General features: G+C 38.7%; 1 protein-coding gene across 1 annotated transcript in view; it reads left to right on the top strand.

Moving 5' to 3' along the window:
- The window catches only part of LOC126360237 (exosome complex exonuclease RRP44), a 167,841-nt gene extending 147,058 nt beyond the window's left edge, over nt 1-20,783 (top strand). The window contains exons 17-18 of the mRNA XM_050007693.1: nt 669-791; nt 20,613-20,783. Of these exons, the coding sequence (XP_049863650.1) occupies nt 669-791; nt 20,613-20,702 (213 nt within the window). The 3' untranslated portion in view covers nt 20,703-20,783. The remainder of the gene's footprint in view (nt 1-668; nt 792-20,612) is intronic.
- The last annotated feature ends 1,429 nt before the right edge of the window (nt 20,784-22,212 follow it).

The following is a 22,212-nucleotide window of genomic DNA, read 5'->3' as shown; positions in this document are numbered from 1 at the left end:
AGCGTGTGAAGAACAACAGAGTTGGTTATTATAAACTGTTTCTATATGTTTTACTAATTATTAGAGACAGTTAATGATAGTTGTAATACTTGTTATATCAACCAGTGGTATTTTATGTAATCTACAGGTGCTTTAGATTGATCTAAATGAACCTCTCATTCACTAGCCAGAAAATCTGCTGCTTGTAAATAGCTGATGCTGCTCCAGTTACACTATTTGGTTTTTGTTTACCTACTAGTACACACTTTACATGTAAATAATTGTACTAATAAAAATTTTATTTTTTATTATTCTAAATGATTTAGTAGTGAAGGTGACCACTTATCAAATACAAGAAGCATTGAGTCATTGGCATTATGTCTAGCCAGCACAATGTATGGGCACAGGTGTGTGTGTGTGTGTGTGTGTGTGTGTGTGTGTGTGTGTGTGTGTGTGTGTGTGTGTGTGTGGGCGCGCACGTGTGCGTGCGCGCATTCGTATATGTTTTCTAGCTCATCAGAGGATTTCTCCTGACATCTAGCAGATTTTCATTCTCTTTTGTATTTTGCATATGCCTATTGACTACTCAATGCTTCTGCAATTCAGTGAGTGGTCTGCTTACTTACAGTCTGCCAGAACTTTCCTTACCATATTGTTTACTATGCTTTCCATCAAATATCTTTTTACAGTTGCAGACCCAAACATGGAAACATATCACTTTCAAGATATTTGACCCAGTAACTGTACGACTGAGTCTAGATAGATCAAATGTACAGCATGAAAAACTGGTAATGAAGCTTGTGGAACCTTATGTAAGTAAAGTAACTCAAGGATAATTTTCTCCTAAATCCATCATAATTCAGTCATTGGTCCAAAATACTGATGTTATGGGGTATATTTTGCAAGATAGCACTTCATATGAATTTTGGCTCTCTCTCTCTCTCTCTCTCTCTCTCTCTCTCTCTCTCTCTCTCTCGCGCTCGCGCGAGAAAAACCAGAGAGAGAGAGAGAGAGAGAGAGAGAGAGAGAGAGAGAGAGAGAGAGAGAGAGAACAATAGTATCAAGACTAATATCAAAAGTCCACAAGGTACGATGAATATAACTGTTCACATGTATCTGTTATGTGCTCTTTGAAAGTGATGAGTGTGTTCACGTAGCAGTCAGTTTGCTGTGCAGGTTTATCTGTATGTAAACAAAAATAATGTTTTAATTCAGATGGTAAATTTATTATCAGACCTGCCAGTAACTTCATTCTTAATGTTTTCAGAGGTGTAAATGTGGGCTATTCTGAAATTGAGGCAGTAAAATGTATTATGTTGTAAATAATAAATTTATTCCCATTATTATTATGTTGCAAATGTAAGCATTTTGAAGACTGATACTGTAGTTCCCACTTGTGTTTTAAAAGCTAAGTTAAATGTTCTCAATTCAACAATGTTTTGTATGAGCCATTGCTTATGTGTGAAGCAATGTTGTAATAGGATGCTACTACCAGTCTGATCTGGAATGCAAGTTCATAAGCAGTATATGCTCTAAATGCATCTAAATTTACTGGTAATTTGTATTAAAAAGAGAGATTGATAGAAAGAGAAGAAGTGGAAGAAGTGTGGACCAGCTACAAAAGCAGCAGTCAAGCAACACTGCATTTCCATCTGAGGAGACTCACTTGTATGACACATGACTTTTGCTTCTACAGGTGATTTTGTGTTAGCCAGCGTTCCATCTTGAAATCCAATGTCATAACTTAATAACATCAGCTTCATAAGCTCCATTCTGGAATTAGCAGTTTCTTCTCAAATGAACTTTACTTTGCATTGTGGCCAAAGTTTGAATAATGTAGCCACACCCTGAACAACTGTGTGAAAAGTTAGCACACACTTTCTTTACATAGTTCCTGCTACCTGTTCAATATCTCCTCAGTTTCAGTAGACTTTGCACCATAGTTTTCTGCACAAAGCATTGTTAGGTCATCATTAATTATCCTTTGTGATTTGACTCTTGTCTTTCATAATTATCCGTATGAATCTTTTTTTTTTGTAGTCATATGGAATTATTAAATCACTGAATGCATCTTATATAAACCATTCTACCAGCTTTTGAGATATCACAGTTTTTGAAGCATATACTTCTGTCAAGACTGCAAATACCTTTCCTTGCTTCATTTCTTCATCCAAGGCATATATTCAGCCATCTACAAGGCTTGTTTTCCTTATGTTTCATTCCTCTTATTGAGTGTTGTTTGTCAGCAGTATGTTCATAATTTGCCCTGTTGGAATAGGTTTATTGTTTTTATTGCTTTGTGTGTATTTGTGGGAGGGGGGGGGGGGGGGGGCAAGCATAGGCAGGTGTGCCCGTTGTGTGTGCACACATTCGGTTGTGCTCATATAGGACACAGACTATCTGTTGTGACTTATTTGTTGAAAGACAAGAGGTGTTTCAGAACAAAAATAGTCTCGGTTGCAAAATTATTTTAATGTGAATAATGCCCCAAAAGGGCGAAACAGGATATGGACATAAATAATTTTGCAACTGAGACTTTGTTCAAAAACACTTTTAAACAGGTTGCTGTAACAGCTTACCACAATGGTATGGGAAAATTTTTAAGGCAAGAAGTCATATTTCGCAGAGGAGAATATTTGAGTAAGTGCCATAACTGTACATGGATAATTAACTGGAAGAACCAGTGAAGAGGTTGAAATCTGCAAAATTGCACTATAATTTACCATTTTATATAAACAGACAATTCTGTTCAGACAAAGAGCAAAAAAGTAAGGGAATACCCAATTATTGTGGAGTTACACAGCACTGTTAACTTCAGATTGTTATCACATGCAAGGACGTAATAAGGATAGGTACAGTTGAATTGTGAAAGAATAGGAAAGTGAAAGAATGAGCACACACAAAATATCATCAAAAGTGACAATGGTGAAATTGTCAGGGCAGAGGGGGAGGGGAGAAGAGGAGAGGAATCATTGGGTTTGGCACTACCTTTAAATCACTGGTTTTGTCTGAAGTATAAAGTTATCCATCTTGAAGCTGTATCAAGCATTGCTTTCAGCATCTGTATCAAGCATTGCTTTAGTCATCAGAAGTAAGGACTTACCATACTGGCATGTAAATAACAAGTGACTTTTAGAAATTGCACATGAACAAAGCTCAAGTTGTTCATCAGGTCTTCATGCACAGTTTAAGAAATTGTGCAGCATGAATTAGAGGGTATTAAGTTCTGTAGGAAGAAAATGATATCTAAGAACTCAGGGTAATGAATTGTTTATCCTATGCAGAGGCTTAAAATATTTATTAACTGATGAAGCCTCCACACTTTCTACTGAAGAATAGCATGGAATAGTCTTGGAATGTAAGCCTTCAATTTCTGAGCCCACTAAATTCTATGAACACTGCATTTGCAGGTCACAATCTCACAAGAGCATTGCCTTGCAGATTTATTCGGGATTGTGTGTATGCCTGGATCACTGCATCAATCCTTTAATTGTCTGCTGAACATCTCTTTCTTCTGCAATTTCCCTTCTTCAAATCTTGTACTGTTCCTCTGATGTCAGATTCTTTCAGTTATTACCCCTGGTAGTGCTGATGTTTCAAGTTCAGCCCTCCAACATCATCATACCTCACTCACATTCTTTGTTTTCCATTAACACTTTAGCATGCATTTCCATTGAGCCAACACCATTTTTACAATCATGAAACAAAAGAAAGTGTTGTAATGTATTTCATTGCCTTCTGAATAATTACCCACAAAATCTGCATTTCTATCTCCTTTAATTAAAGAGATATTCAATTTCAAAAAATGTATACATTATTTTGGGACACCCTGTATTTGTTCCAGCAAGTTGAATTCTTATTTTAAACTGCATCTGTTGCATGAATTGGCATTAGAATGTATTAACTTTAGATTTTGTCAGCTTTCACCACTAACTTTCGGGTATAGAAACATCTTTTTAAATACATGGAACATTTGATTGTGTTGCATTGAGTACTTATAATGAATCAAGATGATTTTCACTCAACAAAACAGTAATTAATCACACTTGAGTGAGATGGGTTTCATAAAATTAGATATTTAACTTTCTTATACTGATTCCCAAATAATGTGTCTGTTGACGGCACAACACAGACAATAAAAATTACTCAAGTTCTTAGTTGCTTCAGTGAGCAGTTAATTAGTCTTTGTTGGTTACACATTAAATATTTGGCTGCATAGAACAGTTTCTGAATCCATTGTACAAATAGTCAGCCACCTGCCACAAGATGTATTATGGCATCCATTTCACAGCTGCAATACTTCCTTTTCTTCTTCTTATTCTTCTTCTTCTTCGCGGATGGATCACTTAGGACCATGCGTAATCAACATTTGTTGGCCTTCCTTTTTGCCCAGTATTCCTTCATACACAACGAATGGGCTAGTTTTCGTTGCGCAGACCGTATATGTCGGTTAGTTTTTCTCTCTTCTTCCTCAAAACCCCGTATGTTTGAGATTTTTCTGATTTCATTTCTGTCATGTAGATTTGGAGACCCTCAATCTCTCAGGTCTTTTCCATCTGTTTGTACCAGTTCAGTCTTGTAGTTTTGTTCTTTAAAAATGTATGGATTTTGTGTGTTAACCTGTTTGAGTCCATTCTTTCTAAATGCCCTCTGAATTGGATTCTTCTCAAGCACATTGTGTCTATTATTTTGGAGATATTTTTATATATTTCTGCATTGGGTTTTGGATAATGTACACCATCTTTAGTTCTTTGTCCTAGGATTTTCCTCATTATTTTACGTTCTTCCACTTCTAATTCCCCTTTTAGTGTTCTGTGTTGAAGATTTAGTGTCACAGATGCGTAGAGAGCTTCGGGTTTAATTACTGTTGTGTAGTGTCTTATTTTGCAATTCCACAAGAGACTCTTTTTGTTGTAAACGTTTTTGATTAGCTGAAATGCTGTCTCCATTTTCTGGACTCTTGATTTGACATATTCCTTTTTGTTACAGTTTTCTGCAATCCATTCACCTAAATATTTAAATTCTTTCACTCGAGAGATGTAGTTATTAGCAATTATGAGATCAGAAGGTGCATCTTTGATGTCAGTCATGAATTTTGTTTTTTCAAATGAAATTTCTAATTCTATTTTTGCTGCCTGCTCTTGTAATAACTCTAGCTGTTTTTGTGCATCGGTAATGTCTTGGGCAATCAGTGCCATGTTGTCAGCAAATGCTAAACAATCTAATTCTATTTCCTTACATTGTAGTCCCAATATGTGTGCTGGTGCACCTGCTTTTCTCCATTCTTGAACAACTTTTTCATGATAACTGGGGACAGTCCATCCCCTTGTCGTACTCCTGTGTCTATTTCAAATTCTGTGCTCAATCCTCCCATAAATTTTACTTGGGATTTGGTCTCCGCAAGTGTTTCTTTTATGATGTTTGTTGTCTTTTCATCTAGTCCAAATTCTGCTAACACTTCAAAAACGGATTCTCAGTCTATACTGTCATCTGCTTTTTTAAAGTTGACAAACATGATGACATAACTTTTGTTTGAAGTACTATGCAGATATTTCATCACGTTTTTCAAATTAAGGATTTGTTCTATGCATGATCGACCTTTTCTGAATCCACCTTGGTATTCGCGTAATTTTGAAGCCAACTGAGGTTTTGCTCAGTTTAGTAGGACTTTAGATAGAATTTTGTATGTTATTGACAATAAGGAGATTCCACGATAGTTGTTGAGGTATGTTTTACTTCCCTTTTTGTACAGAGGATGTATGATTGCTGTCTTTCAACCTGTGTGGATTTTTTCAGTTTTCCAGATTTCATCTACAATTTCTTTGAGTTTTGCAATATGATTTTCTCCTGCATTTTTCCATCATTCTACAGTGATTTGGTCTTCTCCTGATGCTTTGTTATTTTTCAGGGACTGAATTATCTCTTTAATCTCCTATAAACTTGGTGGCTTTGAGTCTGGGTTTCGTTGTGTATGATGGAACTCAAATTTTTCTGCAGTCTTTCCACATTTCAGTAATGCAGAAAAGCATTTTGCAAGAATTTCACAGTTTTTGGTGTTGGTATGGGCAATTTCTCCATGTTCATTTTTGAATTGGAGTGATGGAGAAGAGTATTTTGTTAATTTTTGTTTGAATACTCTGTAGAATTTTCGAGATTTTTTTTTCTTTCTTGCAATCATCTTCTATATCTTGCAATTTTTTTGTCTTCATGTTGTTTACAGACTGTTCGTATTGCTTTTGTGACTGTTTTTCTGGTATCTTTGTGATCTTCCAGGGTCTTTTGATTTTTGTTCCACAACCAATTTTGCCATGCCTGTTGTCTGAGATTTATCTGTTGGTCACACTCATCTGTCCACCATGGGTGTTTACGTGTTCTTGTTTGCAGTGCTGCAGTTTCAGCTGCTTTTAAAACTCCTGCTTGCAGTTGTTGCCAATTTGTGGTTTTAAATTTTGTGTTTCTTTTGTAGATTGTTCATTATCATTTATCTTTTGTACATCATCTTTATGTTGTGGAGATTTCTTAGTGAATTTTCTTTTTTCTGGAATGACATCTAGGGAGAATTTTGTGGGGTAATGGTCGGAATCTAGGTCTAGTCTGTTAAGGACTTCAAGTTTCATGATTTCTACTGTATTTATGTGGGAGATCATTACATGACTCAACTGATATTCACCTAGTAATGGATTAGGTGAGATCCAACTTTTGGTTTTCGAGGCTCTTTTCTTGAAAAATGTGTATTTGAAATATGGGTCGTGGCTTTTGCAGATTTCAATGAGTCGTGTGCCATTCCGGTTGGTTTGTGTATGTCCTGACCATTTACCTAGTCAATATCGATATTTCTTTTCTTCACCAATTTGTACATTGAAACCACCCATAAGCATTTTGACATGGTTATTTGGGATTTTTTGGAGAATATTATCTAATTGGTTCCAGGATTCTTCTACTTCTCCTACCTTGTTTTTGTTAGTGATGCTAGTTGGTGCAAGTCCATTGAGTAGGATGTATATCTTATTAGCTGATTTTATTTTCATCGTGGAGAGCTGATCTGAGTAAGATTTGAAAGTTGTTACCGAATCAAGTATTGATTTATCTACTATAAATCCAGTTCCAAAGTGTGGACAGTTTGACATGAATTGTTTTTCAGGTTTTCCTTTGTATATCTTGTATCCTTCTGAATCAAAAAGATTTTCATCTGTATATCATGATTCCTGAAATGCGATAATTTTCATTTTACGTTCTCTGGATTTGTCCAGGATGTTTTTTAGATTTCCCATTTTTAAGAGAGAATTTACATTAAATGTCATTAGCCAAATTCTTGATTTTGGTTTGATTTTGTTATTACGGGGTTTTGACGCACTCTGATTTACCTCCATACACATTTCTGTGGTCTCCCCAGAATCCGAATAGACCACTTGCAGTTTTTCAACCGTGGAATTTGACCCACTGGGGTAATTTGTCTTTGAAGGTGCTGTATCCATGTTGATTTATTTGGATTTGGTTTGTGTCTGAAACTGAGATTTCAGTCTGGGTAAGCTCACAGTTCCACTTCTGAGTTTTATAGATCAGCCGACACTTAACACGTGGAACAGACGCTGTAGGGGTTCCCCACTAAACTGTAGAACCGTCGTGCCCTTCATTTTTGGAACATTTACTGAGGCTGTCCCATCTGCCAGTGGTGAATATAACATATATTTTTTTGGAGGGGGCAAGATTAATGTAAAGATAAGTTAAGTAATTTTAAGTAGACACCTAATGATATTTTGTATCAGTTTTGCTACTCGTATTCAGAGAATAATTTGCACTCAAAGCTCAAGCTTTTTTATTGTTGACGTTAAAGCATAAAAAATATAGATTTTTTTTTAAAAGGCAAATGATGAAAAGATCTCAGTTATTATTGCGTTGCTATGATGGTTGTCCATTGGCTCACTTTGTTTCCTCTCTGCTTGTATAATTACTAGATGCTGACTAGTGCGACAGTGTCCAATTCAATAATGTACCACACACTATCATGGTAGTCAACATCTTGTGATTATAACAATGTTGAGGAAACAAAACAAGTCACTGGAGAACCAACATAGCAAGGCAATAATCATATATTTCAAACATTAGTCAAGATTTCAATACTGTCTCATCTGCAAACACTTATCGAAATTAAAAGAGTGAAAATGTGATTGTGATTATCGTGTTTGAAGTGATTCTAGCTATAGATATTGGTTTGTTCTGTCATGTATGTATAAATTGCCAACAGCCCTCATTTTTTCTTTTTGTGTATACATGCATATATGTTTGCCAACAATAACATAACATGGAATGATCATATAAAGTTGATCGTCGGTAAAGCAGATGCCAGACTGAGATTCATTGGAAGAATCCTAAGGAAATGCAATCCGACAACAAAGGAAGTAGGTTACAGTACGCTTGTTCGCCCAATGCTTGAATACTGCTCAGCAGTGTGGGATCCGCACCAGGTAGGGTTGCTAGAAGAGATAGAGAAGATCCAACGGAGAGCAGCGCGCTTCGTTACAGGATCATTTAGTAATTGCGAAAGCGTTACGGAGATGATAGATAAACTCCAGTGGAAGATTCTGCAGGAGAGACGCTCAGTAGCTCGGTACGGGCTTTTGTTGAAGTTTCGAGAACATACCTTCACCGAAGAGTCAAGCAGTATATTGCTCCCTCCTACGTATATCTCGCGAAGAGACCATGAGGATAAAATCAGAGAGATTAGAGCCCACACAGAAGCATACCGACAATCCTTCTTTCCACGTACAATACGAGACTGGAATAGAAGGGAGAACCGATAGAGGTACTCAGGGTACCCTCCGCCACACACCGTCAGGTGGCTTGCGGAGTACGGATGTAGATGTAGATGTAGAAAAGACTGTTTTGAGTAGGTATTATTTTGGAGAGACCTTACAAGAATGTTTATTAAATTGACTGTTTAATAAGCCACAATGCAACAAAATTTGTTTTATTTATTGTTTATCAAACTTACAATTAAAATAATATTTAAAATTAAAAAGGAACTTCACTTTTTATATAGAAGAATTTTTACAAAACAAAGTCCAGGTTTCTTGGTACACTTGCAAACATATCAAGAACCTCATCACCACTGACTATAATGTCTCTGTGGATAGAAAGTAAAGCAAACCGGTTAAGCCTGCTTTCAGGTATATTATTCCTTAGATAAGTCTTCAGTCTGGAGAAAGTTCGCTGTTTAGTTGTGACAGAAACGGGAAGAACTGCGAGTAATTTCAGAAGGGTATAAATGTTGGGGAACAAGTCTTGTCACATTTTTCAAGAGAACTCATAGCTGTTTTTGGAAGATTTGAAGGATTTTCCTGACTCCACTTTTCTTTCCACAACACAAACTCACTTTGCACAATCTCTTTATGTGTGAAATCTTCTTCATAGAAATTAAAAGCAGCATCCAATGAACTGAAATCTGTTGTGATACACAACTGTGGAAGGATGTTTTGTAGGGATGCAACTGTTTCCTTGTGAGGTTCAAAAGGTTCTTTAAGTGAGTTACAAAAATGGTCCAGGTATTGCACATAAATAGCTTGTCGATAGTATTATTCTGTGGTGTAAAGGATGTTGCTAGATGCTAACTGAAGGTAGCAAATTGTTGGAATCTCTTCCTTAATGTCAAGTTTGGCAGCGAATGTCTTCAATTCACTATACAAGGGTTTAAATAAGTCATCAGCATTTGCCCTCTCTTTTGACAGAAGGTGTCAGATACTCGTAACATTAGTCAAGGTTTGTGGAAGATCAATACTAAGCAAAAAGATTAACAAGAAACGTAAATTGACTGATAGCACTACTTGAGTGTGAGCCTTAGATGCTATGTCACTTAATTTCTCTTCTCCATTCAAAAGGGAGAGGAAGGTAGGCTCAAAAATGTCTTTAAATAAAAGTACTGAGTTGTGCCTTTCTGCCCATCCAGTTCACACACTGAAAGAAGTTTCTTTTTCTTTTGTTCTGGACAACAATAAGAAATCATTGATATCAATATTTCTGGTCTTTTGGCTGACAAATGAAAGAATCCACAGGCTTCTTTTATGACACCTATACAGTTTCTTATAGAAGATATTTTACTCACATCTGACACACACAACTTTAGTGTGTGTGAAGAACAATGCATATACAGGGCCAACAGTAGCTTTCCTCTGATGGAAGATGTACTCCTCTGAATTGCCCACTCATCGTGGCAGTGCCATCATACTCTTGGCCTCTCATTTTGTTTAGGTCAAGCCCTAATGTTGATAAGGTCTTCAATATTGTGTTAGCCAAACCTGTCCAGTGACGTCATAAACGAGGACAAATGCCAGACAATCTTACCTGATTTTGAAAGTTTGCTGCTCCTCTGCATAACGTACACAGAGAGAATATTGTTCTATTTGATGGAATTCAGAGGCTTCAACTGCTTAAACAGAACAAAAAACAGACTTTCTGATGTTTTCTACAATTTTTAATTGTATTAAGTGACCAAATGTGTTAATAAGTTCGTTTTGAATGAAAGAACTTGTGTTCATCATCTTCCCACCATTAGCCATTAATTGGAGTTTAAGAATATTATCTCCACTGGCTCTATATCTTAACAGTGATTGAAAATTGCTATCATTTTCGTCTGGTTCGTTAAGGTTTATTCACCCAGAGTCATGATGACCCTTTCGAGCTATTTGTTGCCTCCCACAAAATCGGATTGTTTGTATTAAGGGATTAGCAATTTCCTATTATTCTCACTGTCCAGTCTTCTTTGTTATTTACTTGATTGATAATACTTTCAGCTTTTCTGTTTACTATAACTTATGTGTTTTCAGCAATCAAAACATATTTCTTATGATATGATAAGTTCTCATGTTGCTAAACATTTTTATGGCTTTTTTAAATTGGTAAAAGCCTGAGCAACCAACGCCCTTGCTACTTGTTGATCTCCTTTCCCTACATTTTCAGGATGGGAAAATAACAAGCAGTACTTGCAAAAACATCAAAATTTTTCCACTGAATAAGCTAACCACATAAATTCTTCTAGCCACTTCGTTTGAAAAGATCTAGTATGGTTTGGACAAGTAATGGAGGGAAATTTGTACCCAGGCTCAGGTTTACAAATATCTTCTAACAAAAAATTCTTTTTCCATTTGTGAAAGACTGAATGTAATATTTTGACATAGTTTCCAATATCATAAATATTTTTCCTTACTTGATCAGGCCCACTATCCTCCATAAATGAAACCAAAGTAATTGAGCTCGAAGTAACGACATCACAAGAAGCAATTCTACTAACTCAGCTGACTTCAAAATTGATACCATCTAGCCCACTTGCTCTTTGTTCTTTCGTAACACTTTTGTAACTGACTTCAGGAGTCTCTCCAACAGGCTTATAGACACATGGTTTTTTGGTGAAAAAGGTTTGAATAGAAGCTTGCCTCTGCATTAAAATTCTGGTTCACTTATGCCCAACTTCAGCACACTGAAAAGTACGTAAACATTAACACTTAAAACACCACCATACTTAGTACAAGTACAACGGATGTCAAACAACCAGTAACCTACAACAATGAAATATAGATTGTATTGTCGATGTCCGGTTTGGAGAACTTGGCTCTTGGCTCCTGCTGCTGTTCGGTAATTGTTGGTAACCATCAGCATTGAGACAAATGCCAACATATATGCAATGACAATGGGTAGTGCTACATAACAAGCGGCCAATATATCATTATGTTTGTTCACGCCATGACAATCATTACATTTGAACATGATGTCTTTGTAATGCACCGTTATGAAACATTATTACTTCCATGGCATTCCTACTTGAGCAAATAATCGATATGACATGAGAAGTTCACAAGCATTACGAAGTGCTGTCACCCCCGCAACATTCCTTATCTAGTGTGTGCTGTTACAATCTGTTTTCTGTTCCTCTATTAATTTACCTATCGAAAGTTATGTGATATGTTTTATAGTGGCCAGTGAATTGAATACATACTACGCATTTATAAATAAACTAAAACCTTACACAGCAGAAGTTTGTGTTTGTGTGTGGACATATTTCAGCTAACAGAACTTAATCACAAAACTTTTTGTCTCAATCATAGCTTCAGCTGAGATGAGGCTAAGATAAACGAAATTTGAACAGGACCTCTTAAAACCTCTTTCAGGAATTTCTTGTGGGGAAAGACAAGTAACATGTTTCAGATGATGTATATTGATAAAAATTTGTTTTTGAATTCGAGCAAAACAAATTCATTATACAATCATGCTTCGTACAAAAACAGCTGAATGATGAAAAACAGGAATCTGTCACATCAACTTACAGAAGGTTGATGGGAGCTAGCATGAATGCTACAGCATTTTCTGAGACAGAACAGACACTGAAAGGAACAGAAAAGAACAGGAGAAGAGACGGATAGTGTGAATTGATCTGTATTCCAAACATAGTATAATTGCCCGCATATGTGCAGGTTGCTGGATGGGAGCCCAACCCGGACCAAATTAACACAAACTGGCACAAACTTCACACCACTAACACCTTAGTCCCCTCATCAAATACCTCACCAATACAGGGAAGTATGACTGTTTACCATGGTGATACCTTCATGCATCATTCATTAACATAATTCAGATACCGCACTTATTTTTTTCTTTATATTTTTTTTTTTTTGGGGTGGGGGGGGGGGGGGCAGGTGCATTGCTCCACCCTCCCCTCCACTCTTAAATATGCCCCTGCCACCGCTACGGTCGCAGGTTCGAATCCTGCCTCGGGCATGGGTGTGTGTGATGTCTTTAGGTTAGTTAGGTTTAAGTAGTTCTAAGTTCTAGGGGACTGATGACCTCAGATGTTAAGTCCCATAGTGCTCAGAGCCATTTGAGCCATCTGCTCACAAATGTTCATATAAGCAGCCTTTCACTAGTACTCACAAAGAATGACTAATGGAAAGGTTGGATTGTATTGCATCCTTTGTCTGCAGTAAGTACCCTAACTTACATAATAGCTATTTCCGTATAGCTGCTACTCACTCTATATACATTTTGACAGTCATATTTAGTAATTAGTTTTTCATATGACATAATTTACATGGTAAACATTTTTAGATGTTAATGACTATTGTATAAAACACAATTAACAACACATTTGTTTACTCATACTGTTGACACTAGGTAACAGTATCCTGCAGTTCTGCATTAGTGTGTCGTTAATTTGCACCGCTGCCACTGTATGCAGTGAGCATCACATGACTAACAACCATGCTGGCCTCTCCCTTGTGGCAGACTGTTAACGTCACTGGTGAATGTTGCAGCTCATAAAAAATGAAAATTGATTTTGACAAATTGGTATCAGTGATAATACATGTATCGTTCAACTCATATGAGATTTCGTTTCACTCAGCAGGGGCTTGCTGAACTCAGTGTCACACAGCCCACAGCAGCGTTAACCCAAGACTGGTCACGGTGTTGTAAAAACTCCACAAAACACACATTTTTGTATGTAGTTGCTACTCCTATTTCATCCAGGTCACCCCTAATGCTGTAATTACTGTCTGTAGCAAAGATGTTTCCTGCTCCACCTACTAAAATAGCCAGATCCTTTTTGCTAAAATCTTTGTACAAATTCCTTATGTCCCCTGTCAGCTGGCTAATGTCGTAGCACTTGGCTTCACAATACTTGTGACCTTATAACCTTTTCGTAATATGTCCTGTATCATCTGGCCTACACCACTCCCAAGGCTAATGCCTAACACCAAGACTTTTTTCCTCCTACTGTTTTTTGGTATCGAACTACACTTAGCTTCTTTGCAAGAAGTCTGCTGCACCCTACTGTGACCTACAGTTCATGAGGTTCTTCCCCTCTTACTTCAGGTAAGAAGTCAAATTAATTCAATACTGTAAGCTCAAATGTAGGTGGAGGAGTTGAACAGTTGTCTTCCTTTCACTTATTGCTTGTTATCTTTACCCATCCCACGATCTTTTTCACCCTTCAACTTATCTAGTTCCAATTTTGCATATTGTAATTCAGCCTGAAAGGCACAAAACTTTGCCTCCTGTTCAACATTTCTCTTGTCTTTTTTTACAGAGCGTACTGTTCTGCGGGAGAGCCACTCTGAGTTTCCCATTCAGTTCCCTCTACAGTCACCGTCAAGAAACTCAAACCCACTATTCACACATACTGCTCCTTCTCTGACTATCCTATGTCAACAGCCACATTTATCACACATTGCAACATAGATTAGAAGCTTAAAAATAGAATTAAATCACTTAACACACTTTACACTGCACAAATTTTCATTATTTATGAGCCACAAAAATTAGGCCTATAGATTAGCTTTTCATATGTATGGTGTAACTTAACAAGATAATTATTTTTGCTTAGAAGAAGAACTCAGCACCCACTTAATTGCAGTATCTGCTTATTTACTTATTCACAATGGAATGTAACCTTAATGTATGCAAAATACATAAAAACAAACTACCAGTGCAAAAGTTTCTACATCTGACAACTTAAGATTTACACCACTTTGCAGGAAGATCTACTTAATAATGAGTGGATATGATCTGCTTAAATTACTGGAAAGAAAAACAGATCAATTAAGTGGGATTCTAAATGTTTACTGTGCCAAAATGTAAACAAAAATATGACTACAACATGTGGTATTACAAAAAGAAAAGTAATACCTACTGTAGTAAGCTTAGAAAACATACTGATACTGGTATTTAATGAGTAATCTTTACTAAACTAACTGTTATTACAATATGAAAAACTTATCTGTATGAGTGTCCAACAACTTAGGCATCTCACACCTCGAACAACTTATGCATCTCACTTGGCACAAGGTTCATTTCTCCTGTTTCCTAATTCAATGTTATCAGCATCACCTAATTTAAGTTCATTCCATTACCATTGTTTTATTTTGTTACTGTTTATCTTATAACCTCTTTTCAATACTCTATCAATTTTGTTTAACTCATCCTTCAAGTCATTTGCCTTCTTTGTCAAAATTACAATGCTCTCAACAAACTGCCGATTGATGGTGTTTATTTCTTCTCCCTGAATTTAGCCCCATTTTCAAATTTATCCTTAGTGTCCTTTAATGAGTGCTCAGTGTAAAAATTGAATAACATCAATGATAGGCTACAACTCTGCCACAATTCGTTCTTAACCATTACTTTCCTTTCATGTCCTTTAACACACCAAGTTCAGCCCGTTTCCTGTACAACTGGTAGATAACCACTGTCTATACTTTATCCCTACTGCCTTCAGACTTTCAAAGAGTGTGTTCCGACCAACACTGCCAAAATCTGTCATTAAATCTACAAATGCTGTAAATGTAGGTTTCCTTTTTGCAGCCTATCTACTAAGAAGTGTCATAGGCAAGGCCAGTCTAAGCTCTGATCAAAAATGGGAAAGGGGGGGGGGGGGGGATGCGGTATGGTATGGTTGACTCCCACCCATTTTTCCATTCTTACGTAAAACTGCTTCCCCTCTCTTTATGTAATATGCTCTTGAAGTTCATTTCTCTTGTGCAGACTCTCTATATATTCTTTCCGCCCTTCAGCTTTCCCTTCTCTGCCTAGCATGAGTTTGCTATTGAGCTATTAATATTCATACAAGTGGCTCCTTTTCTCCAAAGGTCTCTATAAGTTTCCTATAGGTGATATCATTCTTTCTTATAGTCATAAATGGTTTTACAAGCTTGCATTTCTCTTCCAGCCATTCCTGCTTTGTCATTGTGCTCTTCCTGACAATCCCATTTTTAAACATCTGCATTCCCTTTTGCATGCTTCATATTTTGTCCTTTCATTAATTAAATTCAGTATCCAAAGATTTTTACTGTACCTCATCATTTTGCATATTTGATCATCATTTGTTGCATTCCTTTCCCCTGTTCAGCCAATTGTTGCCTAATGTTATTTTTTAAACTCTCAACAGCCTCTGTATCTTCCAATCTATGCAGATCCTCTCTTCTTAATCTCTTACCTATCTGTGATTTCTTTAGTTTTGATCTCCTGTTCATAATCAATAAATTATGTTTAGAGTCCAATTTATTTCTTGAAAGGCTTTGAAGTTTAAAATCATGGTTTCAGAGCCTCTGCCTTACCATTATGTAATATATCTGAAACCTTCTAATGTCTCTAGGTCTTTTCCATTAGCAATGATTCAATTATGCCCCCTGCAAAATTCTGGGGGGCAGCTTCACCTTTTATTCCATACCATTGCTCCATGCTCTCCTACTACTTTTCATTCTCATCGTTTTCCGGCTATCGAATTGCAGTCCCAATTAAATTTTCAGATATACAAGATATACAGAATAATTAGGCATATAACCGCTGCTTTTCTGTATGAGGACTGGAATTGGAATTATCTGAGACATGACATTCAACATTGGATCACACATCACATATATTTATAACAATGAAAATAATCAATTTTTGACAATATAATGTTATTGGATAAATAAAAAATCTACTCACCAAGCAGAGGCAGGAGAACACACATATGTAAACAAGGTTCGATGTACTATGCAAGCTTGTGGCAGAAGAGTTGAAGGGGAAAGAAGAGGATTAAAGAAAAAGGACTGGAAAGGTTAAAGTTCAGGAAAGTCACCCAGAATTCTGGGTCACGAGAGACTAAATCTGTCCTAAAACTTTTTTTAGATGTATGTTCTCCTGCCACTGCTTGGTGAGTAGATTTTTTATCTGGTCATATATATTAATATATGTTGTGGCCTCTAAAACTTGATGCACCTTTTACTGAGATTTAAGTGACATGATAGTATTAAGTTGTGAGTAGAGGCAGTTTTATCCTGCTTTTAAAACTAGGAAATGACCATATAGTCCTTTGTAGCCTGCATATTGTCGTTACATCAGGAAGTCATAGTAATTCTCTTGATTGTATGTGGTCATCAACTAAGACCTTCTCTGGGTTTTGGAATTCATGCTCAATAACTTGTTGTTAGCGGCTATACTGTAGTATTTTCATGCTGACACCATCTGGTAGGCATATTTTTCTACCCCAAAAAAGGCTAAGCCACCACATGGATGCATAATTATTCTGCAGCAACTACTTGATCAGGTTTTCCATTATTGAATTCCCATTGGTGTTAAGTGTGACTGTCTTTGTTATCAAGTTAATAGCACAAAGGCCACAGGAAAGAGTAAGTATAATGCTTATTACATGTAGTCAATTTAGCAGTGTTTTGCTCCTCTTTGAGCCTTACTGCTCATCACTCTTTCTTTTGAAATTACAGGGAAATTGGTAGGCCTCATGTTAGATGACATTATACATACATCATCACAAAGTATCTGATAATGCTTTTGTTGCAGAAACTGTTGTCTTTGAAAACATCCTTTTGTCGTCTTCTTCAGAAAAGCAACTGAAGGTCAAAGAGATGACAGGAATCCACAGATGAAAATGCCCACTCTGATCAGAGATTTCATTGGTGTCAATGATAATAATTCATCCACATCATTGTTATCATCTGGTGCATGTATTGCTTTCTAACTATCAAGCGTTGCTTCCAAGTATTGCTGAGTTCATAGGTGATATCTGTACTGAAGATGTTACTGCCCATTCTAATTTCCACAGCCTATGATTTGAGTGTGGACAAGAATCCATGTTTGCTCAAACAGGTTCTTGGACTCAGTCACCAACAACTTTTTGTCATTTCTGTACTTAATGTACTGCTGTTGTGCAATGTAGCAGTGTGAAATCGTGTGAATGGGGTTCATTGTATAGCTATAGCACATCCACGTGGAATATTACTTTTCTGAGTTGGGCATATATGCTTTGAATCTCATGTCTGTTAAGACTAATCCTCTGGACACTGGGGCTCCATTACAACATTTACATCAGTGAATCCCATAATCCCTTTGACTGTCATTAGAGGCTATTGTCAAAAGCGCCAATTTGATGTGACAAATTCACTGAGAAAATTTTATATGATGTGTTTTCTTGACCATAACATCTGAGAGAGCTGAAGGCTAGAGTGCTCAATATTGTATACAGTTTAAATGACTCAGTCATGTGCCACGACAACCCCTTTTGCTCTAATTTTACAAAAACTTTGAATGGCTACACCTTGATCTTTGTGAATGGCTCACTGAGGTGATCTTATTTTTGGACTTCGGGCTGTGAACATTGTGAAGGGCTCAAATCGGCAGCATCCATCATTTTTAGTAGCCCTATGGCCAACCTTTGTGTTAATGTTGGTGGGCTGCAACATACTGTCTCAGAATAAGTCCTCGTATTGTAATGCCCATTTAATGTTTTATCTTCGCAGCAGTTTACTGAAGTGCCACACCATTGCTCACTCGCAAATGAAATTAATTTTGGAAACTTATCCATGAGAAGCAAGATCAGTGGGCTTTGGGTGTGAAACAAATTAGTGCCCTTGAGCAAGAGTGGAATATTTCTCATTGTGGTTGACCAGGCAGCCCAAAGTTGTTATATTTCTGGAGTTCCTGAAAGAAGTGTACACAACTCTACTATTTTGAACTTATGTCTTCCAGTATTTTAGATGAATATTGCACCATGATGTTCACACAGAAGGGATCTAAGCAGAGAGCTGCCTTGGCTGCTCTGGGGTATTTTTTTGAATGATTCCTCCAGATTAGCTAAGAATATGATACAGAATTATATACTCATTTGAATGCACTTAAATAGATATGTAATTAGTGTGTGTGTGTGTGTGTGTGTGTGTGTGTGTGTGTGTGTGCTCTTTATCCTGTCAAAGGATTTTTCCAAAAACTAGCAAGTTTTCATTCTTTTTGTGTTCTTGTCTATGAGTCAGCACTTCTGCTACCTAGTGAATGGTCTTCTTTATTTACTTTCTATCAGAATTTTCCTTAGCATTTTTAGAAGACAGTGAAATGAATGTGGTATGCAATTTAAGGTTTTGTGTTATGCGTAACTCCTCCTTTTCTTTGTTGGTTGCATGTGATGTAAAAATAGATGTAAATAATAGAGCTGACAGCATTCTTCGACTTTTAACGTCAAAGTAACTACTGTTGTGGATATCTGCAATTACACCCTCTGATATGTGGATTGTGTTGGTTTTTATCTGCACAGTCATTATTATTTGGAAAGGCCTCTACCTATAAGTATAATTGATACCATTCATTTGCATTCTCTCTACAAATACTTTTCATTCATACACTCCTGGAAATTGAAATAAGAACACCGTGAATTCATTGTCCCAGGAAGGGGAAACTTTATTGACACATTCCTGGGGTCAGATACATCACATGATCACACTGACAGAACCACAGGCACATAGACACAGGCAACAGAGCATGCACAACGTCGGCACTAGTACAGTGTATATCCACCTTTCGCAGCAATGCAGGCTGCTATTCTCCCATGGAGACGATCGTAGAGATGCTGGATGTAGTCCTGTGGAACGGCTTGACATGCCATTTCCACCTGGCGCCTCAGTTGGACCAGCGTTCATGCTGGACGTGCAGACCGCGTGAGACGATGCTTCATCCAGTCCCAAACATGCTCAATGGAGGACAGATCCGGAGATCTTGCAGGGCCAGGGTAGTTGACTTACACCTTCTAGAGCACGTTGGGTGGCATGGGATACATGTGGACGTGCATTGTCCTGTTGGAACAGCAAGTTCCCTTGCCGGTCTAGGGATGATAGAACGATGGGTTCGATGACGGTTTGGATGTACCGTGCACTATTCAGTGTCCCCTCGACGATCACCAGAGTTGTAGGGCCAGTGTAGGAGATCGCTCCCCACACCATGATGCCAGGTGTTGGCCCTGTGTACCTCGGTCGTATGCAGTCCTGATTGTGACGCTCACCTGCACGGCGCCAAACACGCATACGACCATCATTGGCACCAAGGCAGAAGCGACTCTCATCGCTGAAGACGACACGTCTCCATTCGTCCCTCCATTCACGCCTGTCGCGACACCACTGGAGGCGGGCTGCACGATGTTGGGGCGTGAGCGGAAGACGGCCTAACGGTGTGCGGGACCGTAGCCCAGCTTCATGGAGACGGTTGCGAATGGTCCTCGCCGATACCCCAGGAGCAACAGTGTCCCTAATTTGCTGGGAAGTGGCGGTGCGGTCCCCTACGGCACTGCGTAGGATCCTACGGTCTTGGCGTGCATCCGTGCGTCGCTGCGGTCCGGTCCCAGGTCGACGGGCACGTGCACCTTCCGCCGACCACTGGCGACAAACATCGATGTACTGTGGAGACCTCACGCCTCACGTGTTGAGCAATTCGGCGGTACGTCCACCCGGCCTTTCACATGCCCACTATACGCCCTCGCTCAAAGTCCGTCAACTGCACATACGGTTCACGTCCACGCTGTCGCGGCATGCTACCAGTGTTAAAGACTGCGATGGAGCTCCGTATGCCACGGTAAACTGGCTGACACTGACGGCGGCGGTGCACAAATGCTGCGCAGCTAGCGCCATTCGACGGCCAACACCGCGGTTCCTGGTGTGTCCGCTGTGCCGTGCGTGTGATCATTGCTTGTACAGCCCTCTCGCAGTGTCCGGAGCAAGTATGGTGGGTCTGACACACCGGTGTCAATGTGTTCTTTTTTCCATTTCCAGGAGTGTATTTATAAATCTAATGCCATTCTTGATATTAAAATAATTCTAATTTTATTTTACTTTCAGATACCTGGCTTGAGTATATCAAAAGATGATCTGGATAAGAGGAAAGGTTCAGAAGAAACAGTTAATCCAAAGAAAAAAAGTAAACATTAGTGCACTTGGCACACAATTTTATACTTGTTTTAAATTGTTACAATTTTTTGTATTTGAGATTAAAAGCCTTTTAAACATAAATCTTTTGTCAGTAATTATTGTACAGCTGTAGTTGCTGAATGTTACAAGAAATGACATATTTTGCATGTTTGGGACAAAAGATATAAGAACATAATAAACTATGATAAACAGATGCAATCAACCTGCAGTGTGACACCGTTGTCAGCATGCTGTGTCATTTACATCTTCCTTCTGAAATCATACTTACGCTGCCCCATATTTCTATTTTAAGAAAATTTGAAAACAATACCTTGGATACTGTTTGCTAATTTGCGCTGCTTACACTCCCGCCACAGTATGCGCAAACCATGGGTGGTACAGACAGAAGGGGCTTGAGCACCACCATCATTGGAGTGTTTCTGCATTGTTGGTACAGACAGAAGGAACTCGAGCACCACCACCGTAGCCAACTCCTGCCACGAACTCCTTCATGGCTCCTCATGTACCCCAACCCCCCCTCCTTCTGGTGATTGAGTCCCTTCTGACTGTGCCAGCATCACACACCACCCATGGTGTTCAAGCTCCTTCTGTCTGTACCAACATCACACGCCACCCGTTGCCTGCAAGGAGCCATCAGCCATCGGCAAAGGGGCAGATCGAGGCCTTGTGTACACCAGAAGGAGGCGGGGGTTGGGGGACATGAGGTGTCACGAAGGGGTACGCGGCAGGATTTGGTTATGGTGGTGGTGCTTGAGCCCCTTCTGTCTGTACCAACAATGCAGAAACACTTCAATGGTGGTGGTGCTTGAGCCCCTTCTGCCTGTACCAACATCACAAACCACTCATGGTTCGCACGTACTGTGGCGGGAGTCCAAGCAGCCTTGCCCCCACATGAGTGGGCCCATACGGTCAAGCTCAGGGTGTAGCGTTGAGAGGGTCGGAAGTGGGGCTCAGAAGGCAACGGTGCGTAGGGGCTCCTTATGGCTTATACTTGCACAGTGAATGAAATCAAAAGGTATTCTTAGGAGGAAATTTATCTCTCATGCCAGTGCAGAATGTAGCACAAATGAGCAGTATGAAATGAAATGACCGACCAGGACACAACATGAGGCAAGCAAGCAAGAACTGAGGTGATAAACATGGCAAGACAACAACAATGCAGAAACACTTCAAACAATGACAGTATGTATCTCAACTCACACAACTGAATGCAGTACAGCTGAGATGCACAGGCGAACTATGGCGAGTACTAGACTGCTGGGGTAGCACCACATGGCTGCCTAAATACATGGCCACAGGAAACGCGATTGGCCGTGGATATCACGCAGTATGGAGAGTGGTGCCCTCACAAGCTGAGGCTTGCAGTGCAGGTGTGTGCCGGAGCACAGAAACCCATAGTGGGTATCTACATCCATACCCTCTGGCACGCATTCAACTTCCACGCCTTCCAACACCAGATCCCTCCCCCTGAAAACCTGTGCGTAGAGGTGGAAACGCCCCAGATGGTGTC

The sequence above is a fragment of the Schistocerca gregaria genome, chromosome 1 (genome assembly GCF_023897955.1).
Source record: "Schistocerca gregaria isolate iqSchGreg1 chromosome 1, iqSchGreg1.2, whole genome shotgun sequence".
NCBI lineage: Eukaryota > Metazoa > Arthropoda > Insecta > Orthoptera > Acrididae > Schistocerca > Schistocerca gregaria.
This window is presented reverse-complemented; position numbering and strand designations above follow the sequence as displayed.